Below are 22,604 nucleotides of genomic sequence, written 5' to 3'. Positions count from 1 at the left end.
GTCGCAGAATCCATTTGTCGTACGTGTGGCCTGACTTGAGATCATCTTGCAAGACGTCAGCGGGGAAAACGCGGGGGGCCCGTGGAGCCAGAGCACAGGCCTGGCAGGCTAAGGCGGTGGAAGGTCTAGTTGGAGAGGCGCGCCAGAGCCAAACAACGGGGTGTTGACATTTCAGTCTGTAAATAACGGAGAATGAATGGAGGTGTTCATCACGAGAGAGGTGTGGCAGGAAGGCTCCTCTGGCAGCACCGGGCAGGAGAGCTTAGAAGAGGAAGAGGGTGGGGGTTGTGGTCCCACTTCCGCTGCCCTTAGGCCAGAAATAAACCTCAAACGATTCCACCGGCGTCTTTCTCCCCGTCTCAAGTTGCTAAAAACTGGACTGCCCCAAAGCCTTGAACTTTCCCCGTCTTCTCTTCCAGCTGGCTCAGTTCCTCCTCTGGCCCCTGGCTTTATAAGCACCTCAGTTCTGCTGTCACCTTCAATAAGGGAGGCTCCTACGGAGAGAGCCTCCTGACCAACCTCTGCCCAGGACGCTGCTGAAAACTGGATGATGGCCAGGCCGTCCTGTGTGGTGTTGGCCCTGTTGCTGCTGGCGGAGGTCTCTGGGTCTGCAGAAGGGGCGTCTAATCCTGGGTTCGTGGCCAGAATCACCAGAAAAGGCCTGGAATACGGTAAGGGGGTCGGCCATCCCTCTGGTGCGGCTGTTGCCCACCAGAGTGGTGTCGCAACCAGGAGAAGGGATCATAGAAACCCTGGGTATGTCACTCTCTGGGCTTCAGTTTCCTCATCTTGAATAGCGGAGGCTAAGGATGGGGCTAGACCCGCATTTTCCCCAGGGGGCCAGCGGACTGTCCTGGAATTGCTGGGACACACGGTAAAATACGGATTCCGAAGATCCGCCTACTACCGACGGAAGCGAGGCCTGGGAATCTGCATGGTTAACACAGGGTCCAGGCGATGGTGAAAAACCCGAAGGTTTGACTACACTGCAGTAACTCATTCCTCAAAAGCTCCCACGGTATTGTATCATTGCTTCCACGACCTTGTTGAATGAATAGATAACAATTGCCACTTACCTGGCACTTGGAATTCATGATCTAATTTCATTCTCAGGCGTAGGGTGGTATCATTGTTATTACCATTGTATGGGTGGGGGGAAGCGAGTCTCAAGGAATTTAAGGGGCTTGTTTGGGAGCACACCAATAGTAAATGACAAGTCCTACATTCAATCCCAGGCCGTGTGATTTCAAAGCCCAGGCATCCGACTGCTACGCTTGGCTGCCTCCCAGGGAATGAGCTGACTCCCCCCATTTCCCCTCAGCCCACCGCTATGGAATAGCCACCCTGAAGAAGGAGCTGTCCACGATCAAGTTGCCTGATTTCTCAGGAAGCTTCAAAGTCGGTTGGATTAAAAGCGTGAGCTATGAGTTTTACAGGTGAGGTCTCCATTCTCCACTGCAGGGGCAGCGGAGGAGGAAGAATGGGGGCCTAGGTTCACGGGGTGGGAGGAAAAAAACATGGAATCATCACTTGGGTTAAAGGCAAAAGGATCACGGCCAGCTCTTGTGGGGCTTCTGGAAGGTTCTATATGTTTCTTGAATCATCAGGATGGGAAGGAGAGCCTTAGAAACCATTTATGAGCCCCGCGAGGTCAGTCCTATAGAAACTACCCTTAGATTTTTGTTCTGCCAGAGACCCCCAGGTACTCTCCTGATTGCCCGGATGAGGGATCAGGCCATGCCACTTAAAGGTCAATAGCCCTTGCCACAGCCCTACAGTATCCCTTGCATCTGGTTTTCGCAGTGGGATACTTTTTAGTTTGTTAACACATCCAGATCTGTCACCAACTGGGAGTTCTTCAAGGACAAGGGCTGAGCTGTGAATCTCTGTGTCCTCTGTGCCTAGAACCGGGTCTCACAGAACAGGGTCTCAATGGACGTTGGTTGAGTGAACTGAGTGTTGATCTGACAAGAGCCGCGAACTCTAATGGCCACAGGGAGGGGGTATGTACCGGGTAGGGTGACTGTATCCATCACGGACCAGCCAAAAAAGCAGAATCCACACGAGGAACTTCGATGGAGGGAATCTAATATAGGGAACTTTCTCCAAGGTGTTAGAAGAACCGAAGAGCCAAGTAGAGGACGGTGAAGCAGCCAGAAATTCATAAAAACAGCGAATCACTAACAACCCTAGAGCCGAGAGCCTCGTGTGGAGGACTAATGGGCACCTGACTTTTCTGGGTTTGATAGTCTGCCTTCCTTCTCCAGACTGAAGATCCATCGCTTCGAGCTCAGGAACTCGGATTTGAGCCCACGCCCAACGCAGGGGATCACAGCCTCCTTGACCAATAACTACGTGTCTGTCAGCGGGAACTGGAAGGTGAAAAAGGCTTTCATGTGAGTGGATTTGGGTGAGATTTGGGCAAGGGCAGGTCCTCCCACTCTGTGCTTCCATTTCTGGGTTCTTAAACAACCCGTCTAGGAAGGACCCCGATCTGACTATCCTTAAGCCTCTATTTTATCATCTGTAGAATGGGGTCAATATTAACCCATCTCATAGATGCAGTTGTGGATTTAATAACAGAGCAGATGTAAGGCATTTAGCAGTGTGCCTGCCTGGCACACAGCAGATGTTCAATAAACGCTGGCTGTTTTAGCTCATGACAGAGTAGAGGCTCAGTTAGGATACACAGCTAGTTAGTGGGGAACTGGGGACTGGTCTGCATTCTATTGGCTCCTCTTCCTACAGGAGACTGATCATACATTTGCTTCCCATTTCTCCCAATCAGCACCCTCGATGGTACTTTCGACGTGCGTGTGGATGGCGTTTCCATCTCGGTCTCCCTGAACTTGGGCAAGGACCAGTCTGGACGACCCACTGCCTCTGTGGCCCACTGCAGCAACTCCATTGGCCACGTCAGCATTGACATTTCTGGATCTCTAAGGTAAGAGACTCCACATGCTTGCTGGAGATTCTCGGAGACGCCTCGACATCCGGTCCACCCAGGGATGCTCCCAGTGGGGCATAAGAGGAAGATTTAAGGTTCATCAAGATCAGAGGTCAGTGAACCTGCAGGCCGATCCAGTCTGCCTCGTGTTTTTGTAAATAAAGCCATGGGCACACAGCCACACTCACTTACTCCCATGTCGTCTACAACTGCTTTAGCGCTACAACGGCAGAGTTGAGTCGTTGCAACAGAGACCGTGTGGCCTGCGATGCCAAAAATGTGCACCATCTGGCCCTTTAAGAAGGAGTCTGCCGGCACCTGGGCAAGAGGGCCTTTAATGGCAACCCAGGATTCCAAAGTGACTTGCCCGGAGGAGATGCTCAGTGAACATCGAATGAATAATGCCAGTCCCCAGATGACTGCCTTCCCTCCGCTGGGGTTGTCACTGCATCGCCCAGATCCTGGCAGGACACAGGGCCTAACTGATAAGAATCTGATGAAGAGAATCTTAACTGGAGTGTGGGCAGGGCTCAGGGGTGTTCAACAAGGGGTGTTGAAACTCCTGGAGACCGACGACAGTAGGGAGCTGTTACCACCCCTAGGGGTGAAGGTGAAAGGGGAGGGAAGGGTGTTGCCAGAGCCTAGAAAGAGCTGGAACCTTGGAGAAGGGGCCCTGGGGCAGGTATACTCACACACCCTGTCCCTGTGGCACAGCAGGAACACACCTGGGTGTAAATACCCCAACCCCTCGCTCATTCCTGCCTGCGCCCCCTCATCAGCCAGACAGCAGGGGAGCCTGAGGGATGAATCTCCAGAGGCCAGCCCCCAGGACACAGAGGAGAGCAGAAGGGAACTGGCAAGGGGGCGGTGGCAAACAGAATGAATAGCCAATCACCTCTTTGCTAGACATGAATTCGCTGGATGACCACATTGGGGGGGAAAGATGTCAACAGAAACATGGGGTCCTTTAATCCTGTCAGCTGCAGGGGCATTTGTATTTCAGGGAGCCCAGAGACCGTTAGCTGTGCATTTACTCTACTGACAAATGTTTTCTGCACAAATATGAGGGGCTTTGAACTTAAGGCTGCCATTTGGAAAAGGAAACTTTTAGTTGAGCCTGGATGGCTTTAAACCACTGTATTGTTTTATTTATTTAATTTTAATTTTTTCATGTTTATTTATTTTTGAGAGAGAGAGAGAGAGAGACAGAGAGACAGAGCACAAGCAGGGGGAGGGTGAAGAGAGGGGAGACAGAATCTGAAGCAGGCGCCAGGCTCCGAGCTGTCAGCACAGAGCCCTACGCGGGGCTCGAACCCACGAACCGGGAGATCATGACCTGAGCCGAAGTTGGACACTTAACCGACTGAGCCACCTGGGTGCCCCACTACTGTATTGTTTTAACTGGGTGGGCATAATACCCCGTTTCTCAGGAGCAAAGCCCTGAAATTCTGTGTAGTTTACACACACACACACACACACACACACACAGTGGAGATGAACACAGTGGCGGCCAGAGAAATATTTTAGCTAGTTTGTTATGGTGGTGATAGCTGCATGGGCGGGTGCCACGGATAGGGACACAGAAGTATGATTACCCATGGTCTTGACCCAAGTGGGGAGTTGGTAACTACTTAATTGTTCATTCAACAAATATTTATTGATCCCCTATTATTTGTCAGATCCTGAGCTCAATGCTAGGAATATGAGATGATACACAACACACAGGGTCCCCACCTTGGTGTAATTCATATTCCAGTGGGGGGAAGGAGACACAAAGTATATTAATATCTATTGAATTGCTTTCAACATAGTTGTGATAACACGCTTATAAGGAGAGAGTCCAGATGCTGTGAATATAGAGGATTTACCTAGCATTTGGGCAGAGACAGATTCTTCACAGAAAGGATATCTGAAACGAGCCTTGATTCTTAGCAAAAGAGGAGGAGGGGGGATCTTCTCCGGTGGAGGAAGAAACATGTGCAAAGATCCTGAGGCATGAAAAGTCTGTACTTCCCAGGAAGGGAGCGGAGGCCAGTGTACCTGAAGGGGTGGTGCTTAATTAGAAAGAGCGAAAGGAATAGGCGGGAGCCAGACTCTAGTCTTTGTCCCAACGTCAGGAGCGGGGAGGATTTTAAGAAAGGCAGTGATATGATCAGATTGGCTTTTTTTAGAAGATCACTCCCTAGGAGATTAGAGCTGGGCAGAGTGAGTGGAGGGAGACCAGAGAGGAGAGAGGCAGTTGTCCGGGTGAGAGACGATAATGTCCCAGGCAGGTGATGGCAGTGGACGTGGGGGAAAGGGCATGTGACAGATTTAGGATCTGGACTGAATCTGGGCAACAAGAGGAGGAATTGGGCCAGGATGACTTTATGAAGTCTGTGATCCAAGGAAAGTTTCTACTGCTTCAGTCTGTTATGCTTCTACTCAGTGTTGGAGGGGTCCTCAGAGGTGTCAGAGGGGGTGGGCTTTTCTGGAAACAACACTCCACCCACAGCTGTCAGGGACTCCAGCCGTGCCCTCTACAGCCAGCGTCATTCAGATCCACCCGGGGGCCAACGTTCACCCAGCCTATGAGTCCTGGGGCTTGCTCAGGGGACAGAACCCCGGAAAGTTCAAGATGCTTTCTGCAGAATCCCGGGGAATACTTGTGTCCGATTTTACTGCATGAATTTATAATATACCTACATTCACAATACACATCACTCAATCAGCAAGCATTGAATGGCACAGAAACATCTATGGGAGAAAAAAATGTTACCAGACATGATTCCACGGACTCAGTTCACTCATTTCCCACAACCTCTCACCCTCACCCCGGGAGAGCACACAGCGTGGGATGTCTGTTTGGGGGCACAGTTCTCACCGAGAGCTGCCTGGGGTGGGGAGGGTTTCTCTGAGAGCAGCTTTACCTGAAGTGGGTTAGACTCACAGCATGAGCCCAGGAGGTTATTCACCAGTGGCCCCTCAACACCTAACTCAGTGCTTGGCCCATCAGAGGAGCTCAGTAAATGTTTGTTGAATGAATAACTACTTGCTAAACTGCCAGGTAAGTTGCTCAGTGGATTTTGTAGGGCATAAAGAATGGACCTTACTCTGCTTCTGTTTCTTTTCTTGAGGTATAATTCACACATGACGTTTTAATAGTTCCAGGCGTATGACACAGTGACCCGATACTTGTATAGATTGTGAAATGATCACCACAGTGAGTCTCGTTAACATCTGTCACCACACAGGGTTGCACGTATTTTTATTGTGATGAGAACTTTTAAGACCTACTCTTAGCAACTCTCAAATATGCAATAGAGCATTATTATCTATAGTCACCACGTTGTACGTCATAGCCCCATGACTTATTGGTTTTATAACGGACGTTTGTCCCTTTTGACCTCTTCCGCCCATTTTGCCCCCTGCCCCCGCAACCACCAATGTGTTCTCCGTAGCTATGAGCTTGATTGTCGTGGGGTTTTTTTTAGATTCCACGCATAAGGGAGATCGTATGGTATTTGTCTCTCTCTGTCTGACTTGTTTCACCTAGCGTAATATCCTCAAGGACCAGCCATGTTGTTGCAAATCGTAAGACATCCTTCTTTTTAATGGTTGACTAATATTCCTGTGTGTGTGTGTGTGTGTGTGTGTGTGTACCACATTTTCTTTATTCATTCATCCTTTGATGAACGTTTAGGTTGTTTTTATATCTTGGCTATTATGAATAAAGCTGTAGTTAACACAGAGGTGCCGATAACTTTTCAAGTTAGCGTCTTCAGTTTCTTCAGCTAAATACCCAGAGGTGGAATTGCTGGGTCATATGGTAGTTCCATTTTTAATTTGTTGAGGATCCTCCGTACTTTCTCCAGAATGGTTGCACCAATTTACGTTCCCACTAAGAGTCCATGAGAGTTCCTCATCTGGCTGGGTCCCTTCTTGGGACAACGTGGGGGAAGATCAGATCCGCGAATGGCCCTCCTTTTTGGAGTCCTAGTTGATCACAAAGTGGATCCTGACTTCTTTCCTCTTTTTTTCCAGCTGGATCCTGAACCTCTTCCATAAAAGAATTGAAAACAATTTCAAAAACATCTTGGAACAAAAGGTAAGCAAAAGGATAAGTAGATTTGTGATTAATACAAGGACGGTTTGGCACGTACATAGGTACATATTTGATATTTGGAAAGAGCCTTGCCTCTTAAGTATGCTGTCATTTGAATGTGCTTAGTAAAACTTTCTTCATTTATGGTGCAAAAGCAAACTTCAAGGCTTTCCTAAGTTTGTGGGACCACGTACGCTAAATTGGCATTTGTAGCTGGCAGAGCGTTTGATATCTAGTTATAGATAATATTACAGGCATACGGATGAGTGACTTTGGTCGGATCCTTCCCTCACACCATACACAAAAATCAAGTCCAGGTGTTCTAAGGATTTAAATGAATGCCAAACCAAATCCAGAACTTTTTAGGAGAAAATCTAGGATATCCTTTTCACCATGTTGAAGGTGAAACTTAAATATGACTCATTCTTAAATATTCTTAAATATGGCTCACCCTCCCCCCACCCCAAATGCACCATATTGAAAATCATAGTGGGGCTGATCTTCAGTACCTCTCACCTCCGGAAAAAGCCTTGGAGGCAAAGCGTGCCTCTTCTTGGGAGTGCCTCTTCCCCTTACCTGGTGTGTGTCTTTGGGCACACTGAAGGACCCCCCTGGGACCTCACTCTACTCATTTGTAAAATTGGGACAATGAGCCCTACCTTGAAAGGGGCTGGTGAGGATTTGATTCGATAACCACTTAGCGCTCCTGGCACACAAGCTGTGCTCAGAGCACTCACCAGCATTACTGTTGGAGACTCATTTCTCAACTGCATTTCACCTCCCGGAATCTTTGCTCTTGACCACATGAGTCCTGCAGTCAGACCTCTGGGGTCTAAATCCCAGCTCTGCAACTTGTCTGACTGGGATGCTGTGGTTAACGGGCTTACCCTCTCTGAGCCCTGGGATTTTTTTTTTAATTTGTTAATGTTTCATTTATTTTTGAGAGAGAGAAGGAAAGAAAGTGTGTGTGAGTGGGGGAGGGGCAGAGAGAAAGGGAGACACAGAATCCGAAGCAGGCTCCAGGCTCCGGGGTGTCAGCACAGAGCCCGATGCGGCGCTCGACCTCATGAGTTGTGAGATCATGACCCAAGCCGAAGTCAGTCACCTGACCAACTGAGCCACTCAGGCGCCCCTGAGCCTTGGGATTCTTATTTATAAAACAGAAATAATCATAGTGTCTACACTGAAAAGCTGGTGGGAGGACCGTATGACATCATGCACACAGGCACTGACGAGTGCCTCATACAGAGGAAGGGCAGAGTAACTGACACGAGGCTATTTTCATCGCCATGTATGCCCCAGGAGCCCTGTAGAGCAGGCTGAGGTCAGAGGCAAGTTGTGGTCTCTGCCCAGCTAATATAGGAAACATGGGCCAGAAAAATCTGGATACCCTGCGTCCAGTGGGGAATGGGGCAGGTGTCGGAGAGGCTGAGCCCAAGGACTGGTCAGTTTCCCGGGATGGGAGCCCTGGCTGCGGCCCCCACAGGACTGAGGGTGCAGATAGAGATATGAAGACAGAGAGGACCTCTGACCCAGGGGCTTGGGGTGGGCGAGGTCAGGCCCCAGCAGGGCCAGCTTCCTGGGTGGCGCTGCCCTTTCCTTGTGCTCCGGGAGAGGCCAGGTCAGGCCCACCTGATGCAAGCTGGCTTGGAGTTTGCACAAAACAGTGGTTCCCAAAGTGGGGAAACTTCCCCCAAACAAAGTGTTGATTTTAAGTGATTGTGGAGCCTCGGTATTGCATCATGCAGAATGATGGCGTGAACGAGTGATCCCCCTTGCAGTCCTCTCCCTCTTTCATCAAAGGGGAAGTCTCCGTTTGGGGTCAACGTATCCTGAACGCTTCTCACAAAAAAAATAAATAAATAAAATAAAAGGGAGCATTATCCAACGAGGCAGCCGTATCCAGCCTGGCGTTTTTTTTCAATCCCTTGTATTCTTTTTTCCCAGTTATATCGTGTGTATGCCAAGGGAGGCCAGCTTTTCGCTGACAAGTGCTATAAAATTTCTGTATTTTTTATTACGTGTATGTGATTCTCGAAAGGCCCCTTGATGCAAAGTGAACATTAAGTAAATGAAGAGGTGAGAAAGGCCAAGTCAGAGAGGTGGTGTAGGAATAGCAGAAGTTGGGAAATCGGAAGCCTAGGGACTTCTGGGATCGTGCAAGCCGGAATTCTGGACGTTGGGAGCAGGCTGGTGGCCACTGAGGAACTGGTCTCAGGACTCTCCTTCTGGCTTTGCTTTGGGGCCCTCTAGTGGCCTTCATCAGTACTGCCTGCAGACCGGGCACCTTGCTCCGTAGGATCCCTTATTCCCAGGTAGCCGGGAGCCAGAGCAAGAAGAGGAAGCCAAGGGGCTTAGGAAGGAGGGGTTGGAGCCTCTGGTTCAAGAGCTGCCTCCTGCACCTAACGGCTCTTCTGCTTTACCCCTCGCTCTCCGATAAGCGCGTCTACGTACTACACTCCTTGCCCCTCAGCTGCCAAGACATTGAACTGAGGACCATGACAAGAGCAGACCCCGGGGCCAGACTTGGCCACCATCCACTCTTAACGTGGGTTCCAGAAAAGTCTAGGAACTTAAGCTGGGCCCCCGTGTGTGGCCCGGCCCAAATGGCACAGTGACCGAGTGTTGCGTGTTGATGAAGATAGCGGGCTCTTCTCCCTTTCGACACGCTCCTCCCCCCCACACACACACACACCTACCTACAGGGTGGGGAGATAACCCAGGTTTCCTGGAGGGTGGTGGGGGGAAGGGCAGGGCCAAGGAGACAGAGGGTAGAGGGAGACTCACCTGACTTTCTCACGCACTTTGGACAGATCTGCGAAATGGTCCGGAAGTCAACAGCCTCTCACCTGGAGCCCTATCTCCGGACGCTGCCAGGTTTGGAGGCCCCCTCCCTTCTCTGGGTGCCATCAGATGCCAGGACACCTGGTACCCCTGGAGCCATCACCATCATTTCCCAAGAGCCCCGGGAGAACTTTCCCCACTAAGGACGTCTCCACGTTAGAGTTGGATACGGGGTAACCCCCTCTCTCGGGGGTCTCTTCCAGAGGTGGGGGACTCAGGAGGTAAAGGGTAGTGACTCGGAAACCTGCCGGGAGCACGAGGTGGGCAGAGAATGACAAACGCATGGGAGAATCACGGGTCGGCTCTGCCCTGGCTGCTTTAACGAAACAGGGATGCTCTGAACTCCCCGCGTAGGGCCGGGGGTCCACCCAGCCCTGCCCCTCTGGCTGCCACAGGGACCTTTTACAATCAGGTCGGGTCTCCCCGTCTTCTTGGGACCTAGCAAAGATTCCTCTGACTCTCAGGACACTGAGCCCAGCTTCGAGTGACAAGGCCTTGCGTGGTCCGGCAATGTGGCCGGCCACACACTCCCGATATGCCTCTAACATCGCCAACTCCTCTGATACACCCTACGTGCCTCTAATACGCTCTGTACTGCTACAAGATCCTTGCACATATCGTTCCCTCTGCCAGGAACGTCCTGTCCCACTTCCACCCCCCTTTCACTGAGTCAACACCCGCTCCTCCTTCAGATCAGGGCCCAAGCAACCCCTCCTCCTCTGACTCCCTGTCCAAATCAAGCTGCAACCCCCTATTTCACCCTCTATTATACGGCTGATACCATCCAAGGGACCTACGCTACCTAAGAGTTGCACCTTTTACATTTATTTGCTCAAGCATTCGATTGTCTTTCCCTATCTTCCTCCCCACCCTGGACTGTCAAAGGACAGGGATTTGGGCTCTCTCGCTCAGCTGTTTCATCAGCCTCTTGCATTACACTTGGCACATGGCACATGCTCAGTAAACATTGAATGAACGAGCCAACGGATGCACACAGCACTCTCTTTGTGACTGAAGGTACCATGGATCGGCCCCAGCCCCATTTCCATTCTCCAAAGGCAAAAGTCCATGCGAAAGGAGAGCCCTGAAACTGTGCAGTGCACAACGCACACAACTGTGTCTGACTACCCTATTCATAATACTGTCTCTTTCCTGTTCCACAGTTATCGCCATGATTGACCAGGTTGCCGGCATTGACTACAGCTTAGTAGGAGCTCCCCAAGTGACTTCTCAAGTCATAGACACACCCTTCAAGGTAAGTTGCTGTGGAGACGGGACTTTAGAGCTCAGGACTAGCAGAAAATCAGTTCTACCTCCCAGAGTCGGCTCCTGTCCTCCTTCTCTAGTCCATCTGCCTATAAGTCCCCATCCTTGGCCAGTGTCCACAGCAGCAACAGGAAACTAATATGCCTTCTCTTGATTTCAGTCTCCTGCAGGATTCCCTGGGGGGGTTGAGCCAGGCCCTAGAGCGCCAGCCTCCTCCAATCGTATTTACGAACCGTATTTACGAACATTTACTATGTGCCAGATGCTGAGTATTTGTACGAATATTGACTTATTTAAAATTTATGCCACCTAGAAACCATTGGCCCCATCCTAATTCGGCAAATGAAGCGGTCGAGGCACAAGGAAGCTGGGGACTCACCCAAAGTCCCAGAGCTAGTAAGTGGCAGGCCAGGGTTCAAACGGATACAGTTAATCTCCAGACTCCATGCTTCCCACATGCTTTCCACGTGCCACATCCTGAGCCTGGGAGAACACGGCACATACCTCCCCACCCGGCTCGATAACAGGGAGATTTGGGACGGTTGTCAGGGTCTAAATATTGTGGGGCCAGAAGGACACTTTCAGGACCCCAGGCCCACATTCTGGAGAGGAACCACCACCCAGGGCGCAGGAGACTTCCCTAGGCAGGCTTTGGATGCCTCTGCCGGGCACCCTCTCTGGTAGGAACCTTAGGTGGGTGATGTGTCCCTCTGTCTCCAGGGCGAATTCTTTGGCCGAAACTGGCGCTCCCCAGCCCCCTTCGATGCTCCTCCCATCAGGCTGCCTGAGAAACAGGACCACCCGGTCTGCTTTGCTGTCTCCGAGTATGTCTTCAACACAGCCAGCCGGGTTTACCACCAGGCTGGGCGCATGAATTTCACCATCCAAAACCAGCACGTGAGTAAGAGAAGGAGGAGCCTGGGGGGTCCCAAGAGAGAGCGTCAGGCAGGACGGTAGACCACGGTTAGCGGTGTTCAGGGAAAGAACGTGCCATCTGAAACCTGCCGTGTGGGTTCAAATCCAGGCTGTGCCTCACTTTCTGTCTGTGCATGTGGATCCCAGAGCTGCCTCTTCCCCAGGGATCTGTAAAGAGCGCGGTGTCTGACCCACGATACAGATAAGCTACTGTTGGTAGTGCTTTCAAACGTAAGCCAGACTCTGCGGTAACCTGTCTGGTCCTCCAAGTGGCAGTGGACGTGGGAGAGAGGGATGAGGGGCAGCGTCCGGGAAGGATAAAGGGGAGAGGAAGGGGGAGAAGGAAGGGAGAGCCCTCAGCGGGAGATGCAGTCCCGACACCGACACGGTGGAGGAGGGGGCAGGCGGGCGCGCTGGGTAGGAGTGCTGGAGGGCCCCGAAACCCACAAACCGTGAGATCGTGACCCGAGCCAAGTCGGAGGCGTGACCGACTCACCCACCCAGGCGCCCCCCGTTTGGCTCATTGTCTTAATCCCGCCTGTGACCACCAAATTCTCCAGATCTATATACACCCTGGCTGTTCTCCGCCGGGGGCTGAGGGCTGTCTGGGAGAGTGTGGCCCCAGCACGAACGGTGTGGGGCCTGAATGAGACAGCAGGATGCTGCCAGCCAACTGCCCTCCTGGAAGTGGACCCCCTGAAGTCTGAGCCTCGCACCCCCACAGCCAAGCACTATGATGGGTGCCATACGAGCAGCCCACGGAAAGAGGGGATCGTGAGGGAGGAGAGATCCAGGAAGGTGGGCTGCGTGAAGGTGCAGACAGCGTTCGCCAAGCCGGAAAATCAGCAAGTCACTGGGGCCGGTAGAGGACGGCACCATGAGAGAGGTTGGGGGGCCAGCCATCTCTGGCAGTGGGTTAAATCCAGGTCGCGCTGGTTACGAGACCTCACTGGCCCTTGAGGGGAGCATCCTGAGAAACTATAAACAACAAAAACCGACTTTTGTTAAGAGTTTACTGAGTTTCCAGGCACTTAGCGCTCTGCCCATGCATGGTCTCATTCAATCCTCGCACGTTCTGCTCGGCGGGTGCTATTATGATCATCCCCATTTTCCAGGCACAGGACCTAGCAAGGGGTGCCGGAAGGGAGTCAGCCAAAAAACCGGCAGGAGCGGTATTTGAACCCAAGCTGTCCGACCTCCAAGTCCACATGGTGTCCTGCGTCTCAAGTAGCCTCCTGCTTCTTCTACTGCAGATTCCCCTGGACTCTCCAATCCACCTGCACACCAACTCATTCCGGGCCATTATTCCTCAGGTAAGACCCGTGAACACGAATCTCGGAGTATAAGGCAACCCCTCGACCTAGACCGGATGTGGAGATTGTTTTGGCATGGCCACGAGCTGTGCCTACACTTCCTCCAAACAGCTTACCTATTAGAACGGTGGGTAAAGATAAAAGCTATGAATTTTTGCATGCACAAGTCCCATCATTCTCTGACCCCTGGTGGCATAAAGTCTCAGGATCTGGATTCGGATTGATTGCCTGTGTTTGAACCCTGGGTCTGCTGTTCTCCATCTCTGGAACTCCGTCTTGTCGGGCCTCAGTTTCCTCGTCTGTCAAACGGGGACAATAATAATACCTGACCCGCCGGGTCGCTGGGAGGGTCACATGGGAGACGATAGCACCGAACCAGCGCAAATGTATAAGATCTTTCTGGGGCACAAGCGGGGAGGGCACATCGGGCCGGCTCATAATGTGGGGCTAGGCCACTAATTGATATTTGTTTGACGGTTATGTAAAGCGTAGCTGAAAAGTGGCGGAAGCCGAGTGGAGAACAATCGGTGCCCCCTCTCTTGACCCAGGCAATTCAGCCCCAGCCCCAAACTTACACTGTAGTCAACACAAGCTGGCCCGCAGAGGCAGCAGTACGGTGACCATCCCTGTTACCGGAGCGTGCCCACTGGGGGTGTCTCTCGCTTTATTAGACAACACCTGTCTATTGGAAAGAGTTCTGGAAAACACAATGCCCGCCCTCCTGTCATATTTCCACTGCTGGTCAAAGGCCCTTGGAAGTTTGGACTTTGGGGATCTGCCCACCTGCCCTTCCCTGATACAGCTCGGGCTCCTTCTGTCTGTCTCCCGCCCTCCCCTGAGTCTCTGCCCTCTTTCTCCAGCTGGCCAGGTTGTACCCCAATACGGAGCTAGAGCTTGAGACGTCTCCCGAGTCGGCCCCGTTCCTGATGTTCACCCCTGGAAATGTGACCCTCAGTCCAGTGATAGACATCCAGGCCTTCGCTCTCCTGCCCACCTCCTCTGAGCGGAAGCTACTCTTCGAACTCAGGGTGGTAAGTCTGATCCCAGCTCCCCAGAGGAGCAAGGGGTTCCACCTGCCACGGTGTGAGCCTCTCCCTCCTCTGAAGGACCGGGAGACTGCACAGTTCATAGACGCTGGAGGCTGCTTCTCCTTGCCAGCGGTGTGAGGGGACCTTGCATTTCAGGCTTCCCAAGGGCATACTTAATCACATCATACACTGTCACAATTGCGAGAAAGCTTAAAAGTCATTCCCTCCAGCTACGCTGGACAATTTTAGCTTGCGCACTCTTACGTTTGCTCTAAAAACGTGTTTGATTTAAAGCACAACCCTTCTGAAATTAGTGTAAATAACAATCATCAAATTACCTTTTTAAAGAAGGTATAAAATGTAAAGAAGTCTTACGACGGCAATACTCTCCAAACTGAGCTACACGTTCAACACAATCCCTATCAAAATCCCAGCTGGCTTTTTTTGACAAGCTGATCCTAAAATTCATATGCAAACTCCAGGGGCCTAGAATAGCCAAAACAATCCTGAAAAAGAAAAACAAGCTGTAGAGCTCCTACTTCCCTATTTCAGAACTTACTAGAAGGCTACAGGAATCAAGATAGTGTGGTGCTGGTGCAAAGAGAGACATACGGATCAACGGAAGAGAATTAGGAATCCAGGATTACTTATTTTGAGAGAGAGAACACGTACTAGTGGGGAAGGGGCAGAGAGAGCAGGAGAGAGAGAGAATCCCAAGCAGTCTCTCCAACACCGGGCTCGATCTCATGAACCATGAGATCACGACCTGAGCCGAAATCAAGAGTTGGACGCTTAACCGACGGAGCCACCCAGGTGCCCCAAGAAGAAGCTTTTAAGAAATGGTGCTGGGACAACTGGATATCCACATGCAAAATGAAACCAGACCCTTTCCTTATACCTACACAAAAAATTGACTAAAAGTGGACCCCAAACCCAAAGGTGGGAGCTAAAACTACAAAACTCTCAGAAAAAAAACACAGTGTTAAATCTTCTTGACCTTGGGTTAGGCAAAGACTTCTGAGATGCAAATCAAAAGCATGAACAACAAAATTAAAAATGGGTAAATTGGACGTCACCAAAATTAAAAACTTCTGTGCTTCAAAGGGCATAATTCAAAAAAGTGAGAAAACCCACAGAAAGAGAGAAAATGTTTGCAAAGCATGTATATGGGAAGGGATGTGCTTCCAGAATATATAAAGAACTCTTACAAGTCAGTCATAAAAACGACAAGCCAGGGACGCCTGGTTGGCTTAGTCGGTTAAGTGTCCGACTTTGGCTCAGGTCATGATCTCACGGTTCGTGAGTTCGAGCCCCATGTCGAGCTCTGTGCTGACAGCTCAGAGCCTGGAGCCTGCTTCGGATTCTGTGTCTCCCTCTCTCTCTGCCCCTCCCCCGCTCATTCTCCACCCCCTCCCTCTATCTCTCTCTTTCAAAAATGAATAAACATTAAAAAAAATTTAAATGACAATCCAATTTCAAAAGGGGCAAAACACTTCTGCTTCTGGGAAGATGGGCTAGATAGATGTGTATTTCCCCCACTCCTGCTGAGTACAACCAAAAACCTCACACATTACATATAAAATAAACAAGAAAACTCTGAAAGGCAGAGAGAAAAATGTGGATGGGCCAGGGGCCTCAGGATCTAAGGAACGCCATGATGATGAGTGCCCAGGGTTTTCTTTTTGCCCTACAGAGTTCAATTTGGGGCAAGGTGGAAACACTCCCAGACACAACCAAAAAAGAGCCCCAACAATATCCTCCTGTCTCTAGCCAAAGGACCAAAAACGGAACAGCCTCGTAAGACAGAAAACTTATAGACGATCCATAACTCCCTTAAGGCTATACCAACATGCTCAACACCCCTGCCGGGGTGTGTCAGTGGAACAGAGAAAAGGAGTGAATTAAAAGATAGGGACGATAGAAATGAGCCAGTCCGAACCCGCAGACTGAACAGACGTAAGGAGCCTCAGGGCCCCGTGGGACTCCGACAAAAGATCTCACCTTCATGTCTTCAGAGTCTCAAAGTAATAATGGCTGGGAATTCCCCAAATTTGGCAAGAGACATAAATCCAGAATAGCAAACCACCCTAGATGTCGCCTGGTTCAACCCCACCCCTCGACGGACCAGGCCCCGGGGTCGGCTGGTGGTATCTTTAAATGTCCCTAGGGCTCAGGGACTCTCTGAACTTCTCTTAGTAGCCTCCTTCAAAGCCCAGTCATACTTGTCGGTGGACGGTCTCCCTATTCGAATGTTCTGTGTCTTTAGCTCCGGCTTATTTCCCCTTCTTGATGCTTCCATTAAGACCTCTAAAACCCCAGCTCACCTTTCTTAAAATCGGCTGGGGAGCCACCAACCTTCTGCATCCCCAGCCCACAATCCTCGGGTCGCTCCTTTTCACCTACATGTTCCACATCCCGCCGTGGCTTCTATTTCTGAAGCATTTTCTCCTGGACTGGGAGCCAACCGGACTTCTACATGGGCCGAGAGTCTGGGTTACCCCCCTTTGCTTTTCTAGACAACCAACATCTCCGCCACCATCAATGTGAGCTCCGGCAGGATCGTTGGTTCGGTGACCACGGGCAGGTAAGAGGCTGTAGGATGAGGGGAGGAAATAGGGGGCAGGATGGGGAGAACCTGGCAGTGACTAGAGCATCTAGTCTGTTCACTGATAGGACTGGCATTGACCCTTGGAAACAGAGATCTCCACGGGGGCTGGCCTATCCTGTAATCTGGGTGCCCCTTTGGAAAGGCATGTTGACATGGCATGCATGAAAGGCATGCTTCCCTGTCCCCTCTCAGGCGTCAGTGGAGGAGCCGGACTTCCGCAAAGGGATGACTTAGGAACCGTAATCTACCTGGAAGACGCAGGGCTCTGCAGGGACTTTGTATAAAAGATTGAGAAAAACTATCAGTAACCTGCACAGGAGAAAGGGAGATTTGGGATGCAGGGTTAAAGACGCCCCAGCCACTCCTTGCTGCTCCCCTGTCCAGACACCCAGTCAGTAGGCAAGTCCTTACCTAACCAGGGGGCCAGTGGCGGGGGGGGGGGGGGGAGTGGGGGGATGCAGGCTTTGGGCAGGAGGGAGTATATCCCCAGCGAGGGCTGGCACTTCCCCTGGCAGTGTCCTCCGTCTGGAGCCCTCACCTGCGTCCCATGTGTCACTGGCTCTGGGTGCTGCTGCCTGCTGGGGAACAGGTGCAGCGGGGGCATCAGAGGAACTGATTCCTGGCTTCGGGGCTAGATGCGTGTTGGCTGATAAAGTGCACTGACCCCATTAAGATGAACATCTCCTTTAGAGGCCTTTAAACAGAGAAGCCCATGGTGAACATGTGGGCCGTGCAGGGGTCGCAGTATCCTAGCGGACAGCCAACGGCTTGGGCTGTGGAGAGACGACAAAATGAGGGGGCACGTAAGAGGACCTCACACAGTGGTTTCATCAAGGAATTAGCAGAACGATTCTGCCCCATGAGAAGAAAGCAGAGATCAGCCCAGGGTAGTTAGAATCCTTGAACAAGAGAGCCCGGCCAGCAGCCAGGAGGTTCCCCGGAACAATATTGTCTGTTCCCAGACAAGAACAATGATAATTGTTTGCATAATTATCATGCAAATAACGCGTGCTCATGGCAAGAAAAAGTTGGAAATTGCAAAGGTGTAAAAGAAAACCACCCCGAATCCCCCCTCACCCTGCCACGTAGTACTAGTTTCCCGCTTCCTTCCGTTTTTTGTGCCGTTTTACACAATCGGACGAGCAGAGCATCACTTTTTGTATCCCGCTTGTTCCAGTCAGTGTTTGTATCGTCATAATGTATGTAAGTTGTTGCAGATGCTCTGCCAGCCTTATTTTTAACAACATCGCTTCTTCTTAAATCACCGGGCATGCTTGAAGGCCTTAAATGCGCCACACTGCAGAGAAACGCTGGGGTGCCCGGGCCCCGGGGAAACGGCCTTGCCCGTGGGCACTGGGTGCTCCCCTCGGGTAAGGGCGAGGAAGTAGCAGTCACGGCTCGCGGTGACCCGTGCCTCTCTTTCTCCACGCAGTAAGCTGAAATTGGAACTGAAACACTCCAATGTCCGTTACTTCAACGTGAGTTGTTCTCCCCAGCACCTCTTCTGTGTGTTCTCCCAGCAGGGATTCGGCACGGGGTGGCGGGGGGGAGGCCACAGAAGACGCATCGTGGAAACGGATGCCGCGTCTAAAAGTTAATCCTCCAAGAAGGGCGTTGCCTGAGGGCTAACGGAGGCAACAGGACGTGGACATCAAGAGCGTTGAAGGAAGATAGATCTGGGCGCTTGTACCAGCTGTACCGCTGGGTTACTGCGTGACATGGGGAAAATGACTTAACCTTTCTGGGCCTCAGTTTCCCTGACCGTAAAATGGGAATACTGATACGCACCCCAGCTACTTGGAACGGGAGCTATCACGTGACATGGGGCAATGAAGTTAGTAAGACCCTTTGACAAAGTGCCTCACACAGAGTAAGCTCTCGGTATATATTCAGTGTCGTGATATCATGATAATAGGAGCCCAGGTCCACAACACCTTACCCAAAGCCCTTAGAGCTGATGGGCTTCAGACTTGAGAACTTTTGACAGGAAATCTGGGGCGTCCAGCACAGGTTAGCTAACTCTTTCAGGGGGATCTGGGGCAGCGCTCTATCACCAAACACATTAAAACTTCTGCAGCAAAATTTTAAAGTGTTTGCACAAAGTGGAGTAAGAACCACGAAATATCCCGACGGCAGTTCAGGTCCGGGGTTGCCATAAGATGAGCCCGTACGTCCTGATGGCGAAGGAAGGTCAGAGAGTGGGGTTTAGGAGATCGGGAGTAAGGAGCTGTTTGTTCATCGGCAGCCAACCTGCTTTGGGAGTGGGGTGGCATGTCGGTGTTTCTGGAGGCGGGGGCCAGGCAGATGTCCTTCCCTCGGACTCGTTTTCATTCACATCTTGTTTGTTCCCTTTGCTCTGCGCCCCCCCCCCCAGGTGGATCTGATGGAAGCCATCCTCAATTACTACGCGCTGCACACCCTGTACCCCTCTCTCAACGGTAAGCCTAGCTGCTTCCGTGCAAACGTTGAATTCTGCCCTTTCTGTAGGAGTCAGGGATCAGTCGGCCTGCCACTTACCAGGCTGAGCCCCTCTTCTTCCGGGACCCCGCGCTCATGGAGCTCACGCTTTGTTGGGAAGGCAGACGTGTAACAGGCAGTGACAACCTGAGTGACAAATGCCTTGACAGAGGAAGCACAGGGTGCTGTGGGAGCTAGGAGGAGGCACTGAACATGACTTAGAGGTCGGTCCAGGCTTCCAGGAGGTGAGGGGCAAGTTGAGTCCCAAAGCACAGGGAGTTGGGCCAAGGGAGGAGGGGCATTCCAGGCAGCACCTGGAGAACATCTGGAGTTGGCACCCCGGGTTCTGGGCCACGTTGGGTGACTGACTTGCTCGGTGACCTTGACCTTGATGGAAGCAGCGCTTGGCCCAGTAGCTGCCAGAGAACCAGCAGGCCTCCTTCTACGCCACGGCCTTCTCCACCCGGCCTCACCACCTGCCTTTTACCACCACGAGGTTAGAGCAGGAAGTCATCCTGGAAAAGAGAGACCATCATCCTGGAGAGGATGGTCCTCGGGGACGAGTCCCTGGTTATAAGTACAGCATGTCCCATCCCGGGCCGCTCTGGCTGGTGGAGGCTGTCCACATCTGTCCCCTCCTGAGGAAGCCGCATTTGCCGGGCATTTTCATCTACGTGCCCCGCTCCCCACAGAAAACCGGCCCCGAATCCAGCAGCCTACCGCATTTCAAAGCAGCCCGCCCTGTCACCGGCCAGCGGCCAATGCAGTGAGCTGTGTCCCCACACGTCCTCAGCCTTCTCCGTCCAACCCGTGTCTCTCTGCTGTTTATCTTCCAGCAAAGCTTGAGGAGGGCTTCCCTCTGCCTCTGCCAAGGGACGCCTACCTCAACAGTTTGGAGCTCCACGTCCACAAGGTCAGTGAGACGTGGGGTCTGGATGGGGAGCCCTAGGGCCTCCTGGGAGGGCCGCTTTCGGGGCTGGTAGATATTAGGGGGAGCCCGATTCCCACTTACATCCTGGACCTAATGTTTATGGGAACAAATATTTTTGTTTTAAATTTTGGAGTGCAAATGCAGGTTTGGATTACGTGGAATCTTGGCTTCGTGCAGAAAGGCTCAGTTCCCAGTAATTCAGTTCAAACACCTTAACTGCACATCAACAATGTGGAGGGCCCTCTACCCATGTGTGGCAGGAGGAAAGCGTGCACAGGGGTCAGATTAGACGCACCACTTCCGGGTTGATGAGCCAGAACCTCCTTGGTGGTGTGAGAGTCCCCACTGGGCCACCAGCCAGCCTTCCCTCCCACAGCAGCAAGGGATGTTCCCGGAGAAAAACTGAACAGGCCTTTTAGCACAAGAAGCACGTCAGCGGCAGGGACAGGGACAATGACAGTTTATAACTCCAGAGACACCCATGTCTTCAGTGTTCATAGCATGTTCTTACTCCAAGGTAATTCTAGACTACCTCCTTATAAATTAATTATGCGAGGGGAGTAAACTGAGGCAGCACCCAGAGGCACGTTGTTCTCCTGGGAGAAAAAACTTCTGGGGGACAGACAGTGACATTCATGCGTGTCTTCCAGAACTCAGCGGATCGGGAAATGCAAATAAATTCCCGGGCGGGGGGGGGGGGGGGCGGGGGGGGGCAGGCAGCTGAGAGGGACAGTGTTTCTAAAAACCTCCAAGACCTAAAGGCATGGCCTTTGCACTTGACCCGGTGTTTCGGTTCAAGTGAGAACGTGCCTCTAGACCCAGTGGGGGTTCCCCTTTCGGGAAGCTCCTCTCCGACGCTGCTCACAAAGTGAGGTTTCTTGTGTGTCCTGTTTGCCTCATCTCCAGAACTTCTTCCTCTTGGGGGCCAACCTTGAAGAGGCCGAACACTGAAGAGGAGTAGCCGTGGCCGGAGGAGGGGATGACATCACAGCTGGGGCTGCCCCTGCCCCCGTGGGGGTCCGGAGGCTGCAGCTGCACTGCCTCCACTCCCGTGAGGGCCCCCTCCACATGGACACTAGTCACCAGGGAGCCTGTGGCACCTGAACACACGCCTGAACAGGTGACCCCTTCCCCTCCCTTTCTCCTCCTCCTCCTTCCCGTGTCCCTTCGTGGTTTCTTTACGGCTGCCCTTAGCCTTACTCTGGGTGGCTCGCCCCTGGCTACCTACCTGCCGGCCACCGGAATAAACTTCAGTAAAGGGGGAAAGCATGAGCAATGTCTAGTCGCTCACCACGAAACATGAACTTAGTCCCCTGTGTCCTTTGGTGTCGTGGTTACAGGAGCAAGAGTCAGACAGAGGGAGCTCAGTGCTTTGTTGCTACTTCCTTGATGTGTGATATTTATCGAAATGGGAACGGGGCGCCTGGGTGGCTCAGTCGGTCGAGCGTCCGACTTCGGCTCGGGTCATATCTTACAGGTCATGGGTTCCAGCCCCACATCAGGCTCTGTGCTGACCGCTGGCTCAGAGCCTGGAGCCTGCTTCGGATTCTGTGTCTCCTTCTCTCTCTGCTCCTCCCCAGCTCACGCTTTGTCTCACTCTGTTTCTCAAAACCAAATAAATGTAAAAAAAAAAAAAAAAATTTTTTTTAAAGATCCTTTAATACACTAGGAGTAGGATGACAGACTTCCAAATTTTAAATAAATCTGTCTCGAACCATCAACCAACAGCATACCTCTGATGAAATCATAGAAGTGTTGTGGTTTTTTTACCTCGGAAGGCCCAGGAAATGAGCCAGCAAGGTCCGATGACCTTACCCAGGAAAATCCAGGGTGTCTAAGAGTGAAGATGGGAGATGGTCAGCAAGGATGGTGAAAGATAATGAACCAAAGTGAAATATTCGCCTTGAATGCTCAGTTAGTTACCAAAGGCTGATGTCCAGCCTACTGTGTTCTGTGCTGATAAACTCCCTGTCCAGCTAGCCCCCACTGTCCCCTGAAGGCAGGAATTCCTGCCTCTCCAAGCCAGCCTCGGGCATAAGGTCTTTTGTCCAAGATCATTTCCTCTAGCATCTCCATTAGAAGTCTGTCACCATCTGTCATCTCTCATGGAGAAGGCAGCTTTGTGAGGGGTCTCGTCATTGTCATGTGAAAAACCTGCAACCTACACCATCCCCTTCCAAGACAATGGGTGACTTTTCTGATCTGACCACT

General features: G+C 51.6%; 1 protein-coding gene across 1 annotated transcript; it reads left to right on the top strand.

Moving 5' to 3' along the window:
• The first annotated feature begins 391 nt into the window (after positions 1 to 391).
• On the top strand, positions 392 to 21,662 carry LOC123580224 (lipopolysaccharide-binding protein-like). The gene is made up of 15 exons (XM_045444627.1): positions 392 to 671; positions 1,322 to 1,436; positions 2,268 to 2,396; positions 2,789 to 2,944; positions 6,971 to 7,034; positions 9,845 to 9,908; positions 11,039 to 11,130; positions 11,862 to 12,038; positions 13,310 to 13,369; positions 14,230 to 14,400; positions 16,914 to 16,981; positions 18,438 to 18,483; positions 19,380 to 19,443; positions 20,299 to 20,375; positions 21,300 to 21,662. Exons 1-15 carry the CDS (start codon positions 548 to 550, stop codon positions 21,342 to 21,344), a joined length of 1,452 nt encoding a protein of 483 aa, XP_045300583.1. The 5' UTR covers positions 392 to 547; the 3' UTR covers positions 21,345 to 21,662.
• Positions 21,663 to 22,604: the final 942 nt, after the last annotated feature.

This window comes from Leopardus geoffroyi, chromosome A3 (assembly GCF_018350155.1).
Source record: "Leopardus geoffroyi isolate Oge1 chromosome A3, O.geoffroyi_Oge1_pat1.0, whole genome shotgun sequence".
Taxonomy (NCBI): domain Eukaryota; kingdom Metazoa; phylum Chordata; class Mammalia; order Carnivora; family Felidae; genus Leopardus; species Leopardus geoffroyi.
The sequence above is the reverse complement of the archived record's forward strand: the minus strand, read 5'-3'. Positions and strand labels throughout refer to the sequence as shown.

Excerpts from the sequence above, each read along its gene's own strand:
- LOC123580224 (XM_045444627.1), top strand. The coding sequence starts at position 548 with ATGATGGCCAGGCCGTCCTGTGTGGTGTTGGCCCTGTTGCTGCTGGCG. Across the intron at positions 13,370-14,229 it reads TCCGGGCCATTATTCCTCAG|CTGGCCAGGTTGTACCCCAA; the intron begins GTAAGACCCGTG and ends CTCTTTCTCCAG. Across the intron at positions 16,982-18,437 it reads GGTTCGGTGACCACGGGCAG|TAAGCTGAAATTGGAACTGA; the intron begins GTAAGAGGCTGT and ends TTCTCCACGCAG.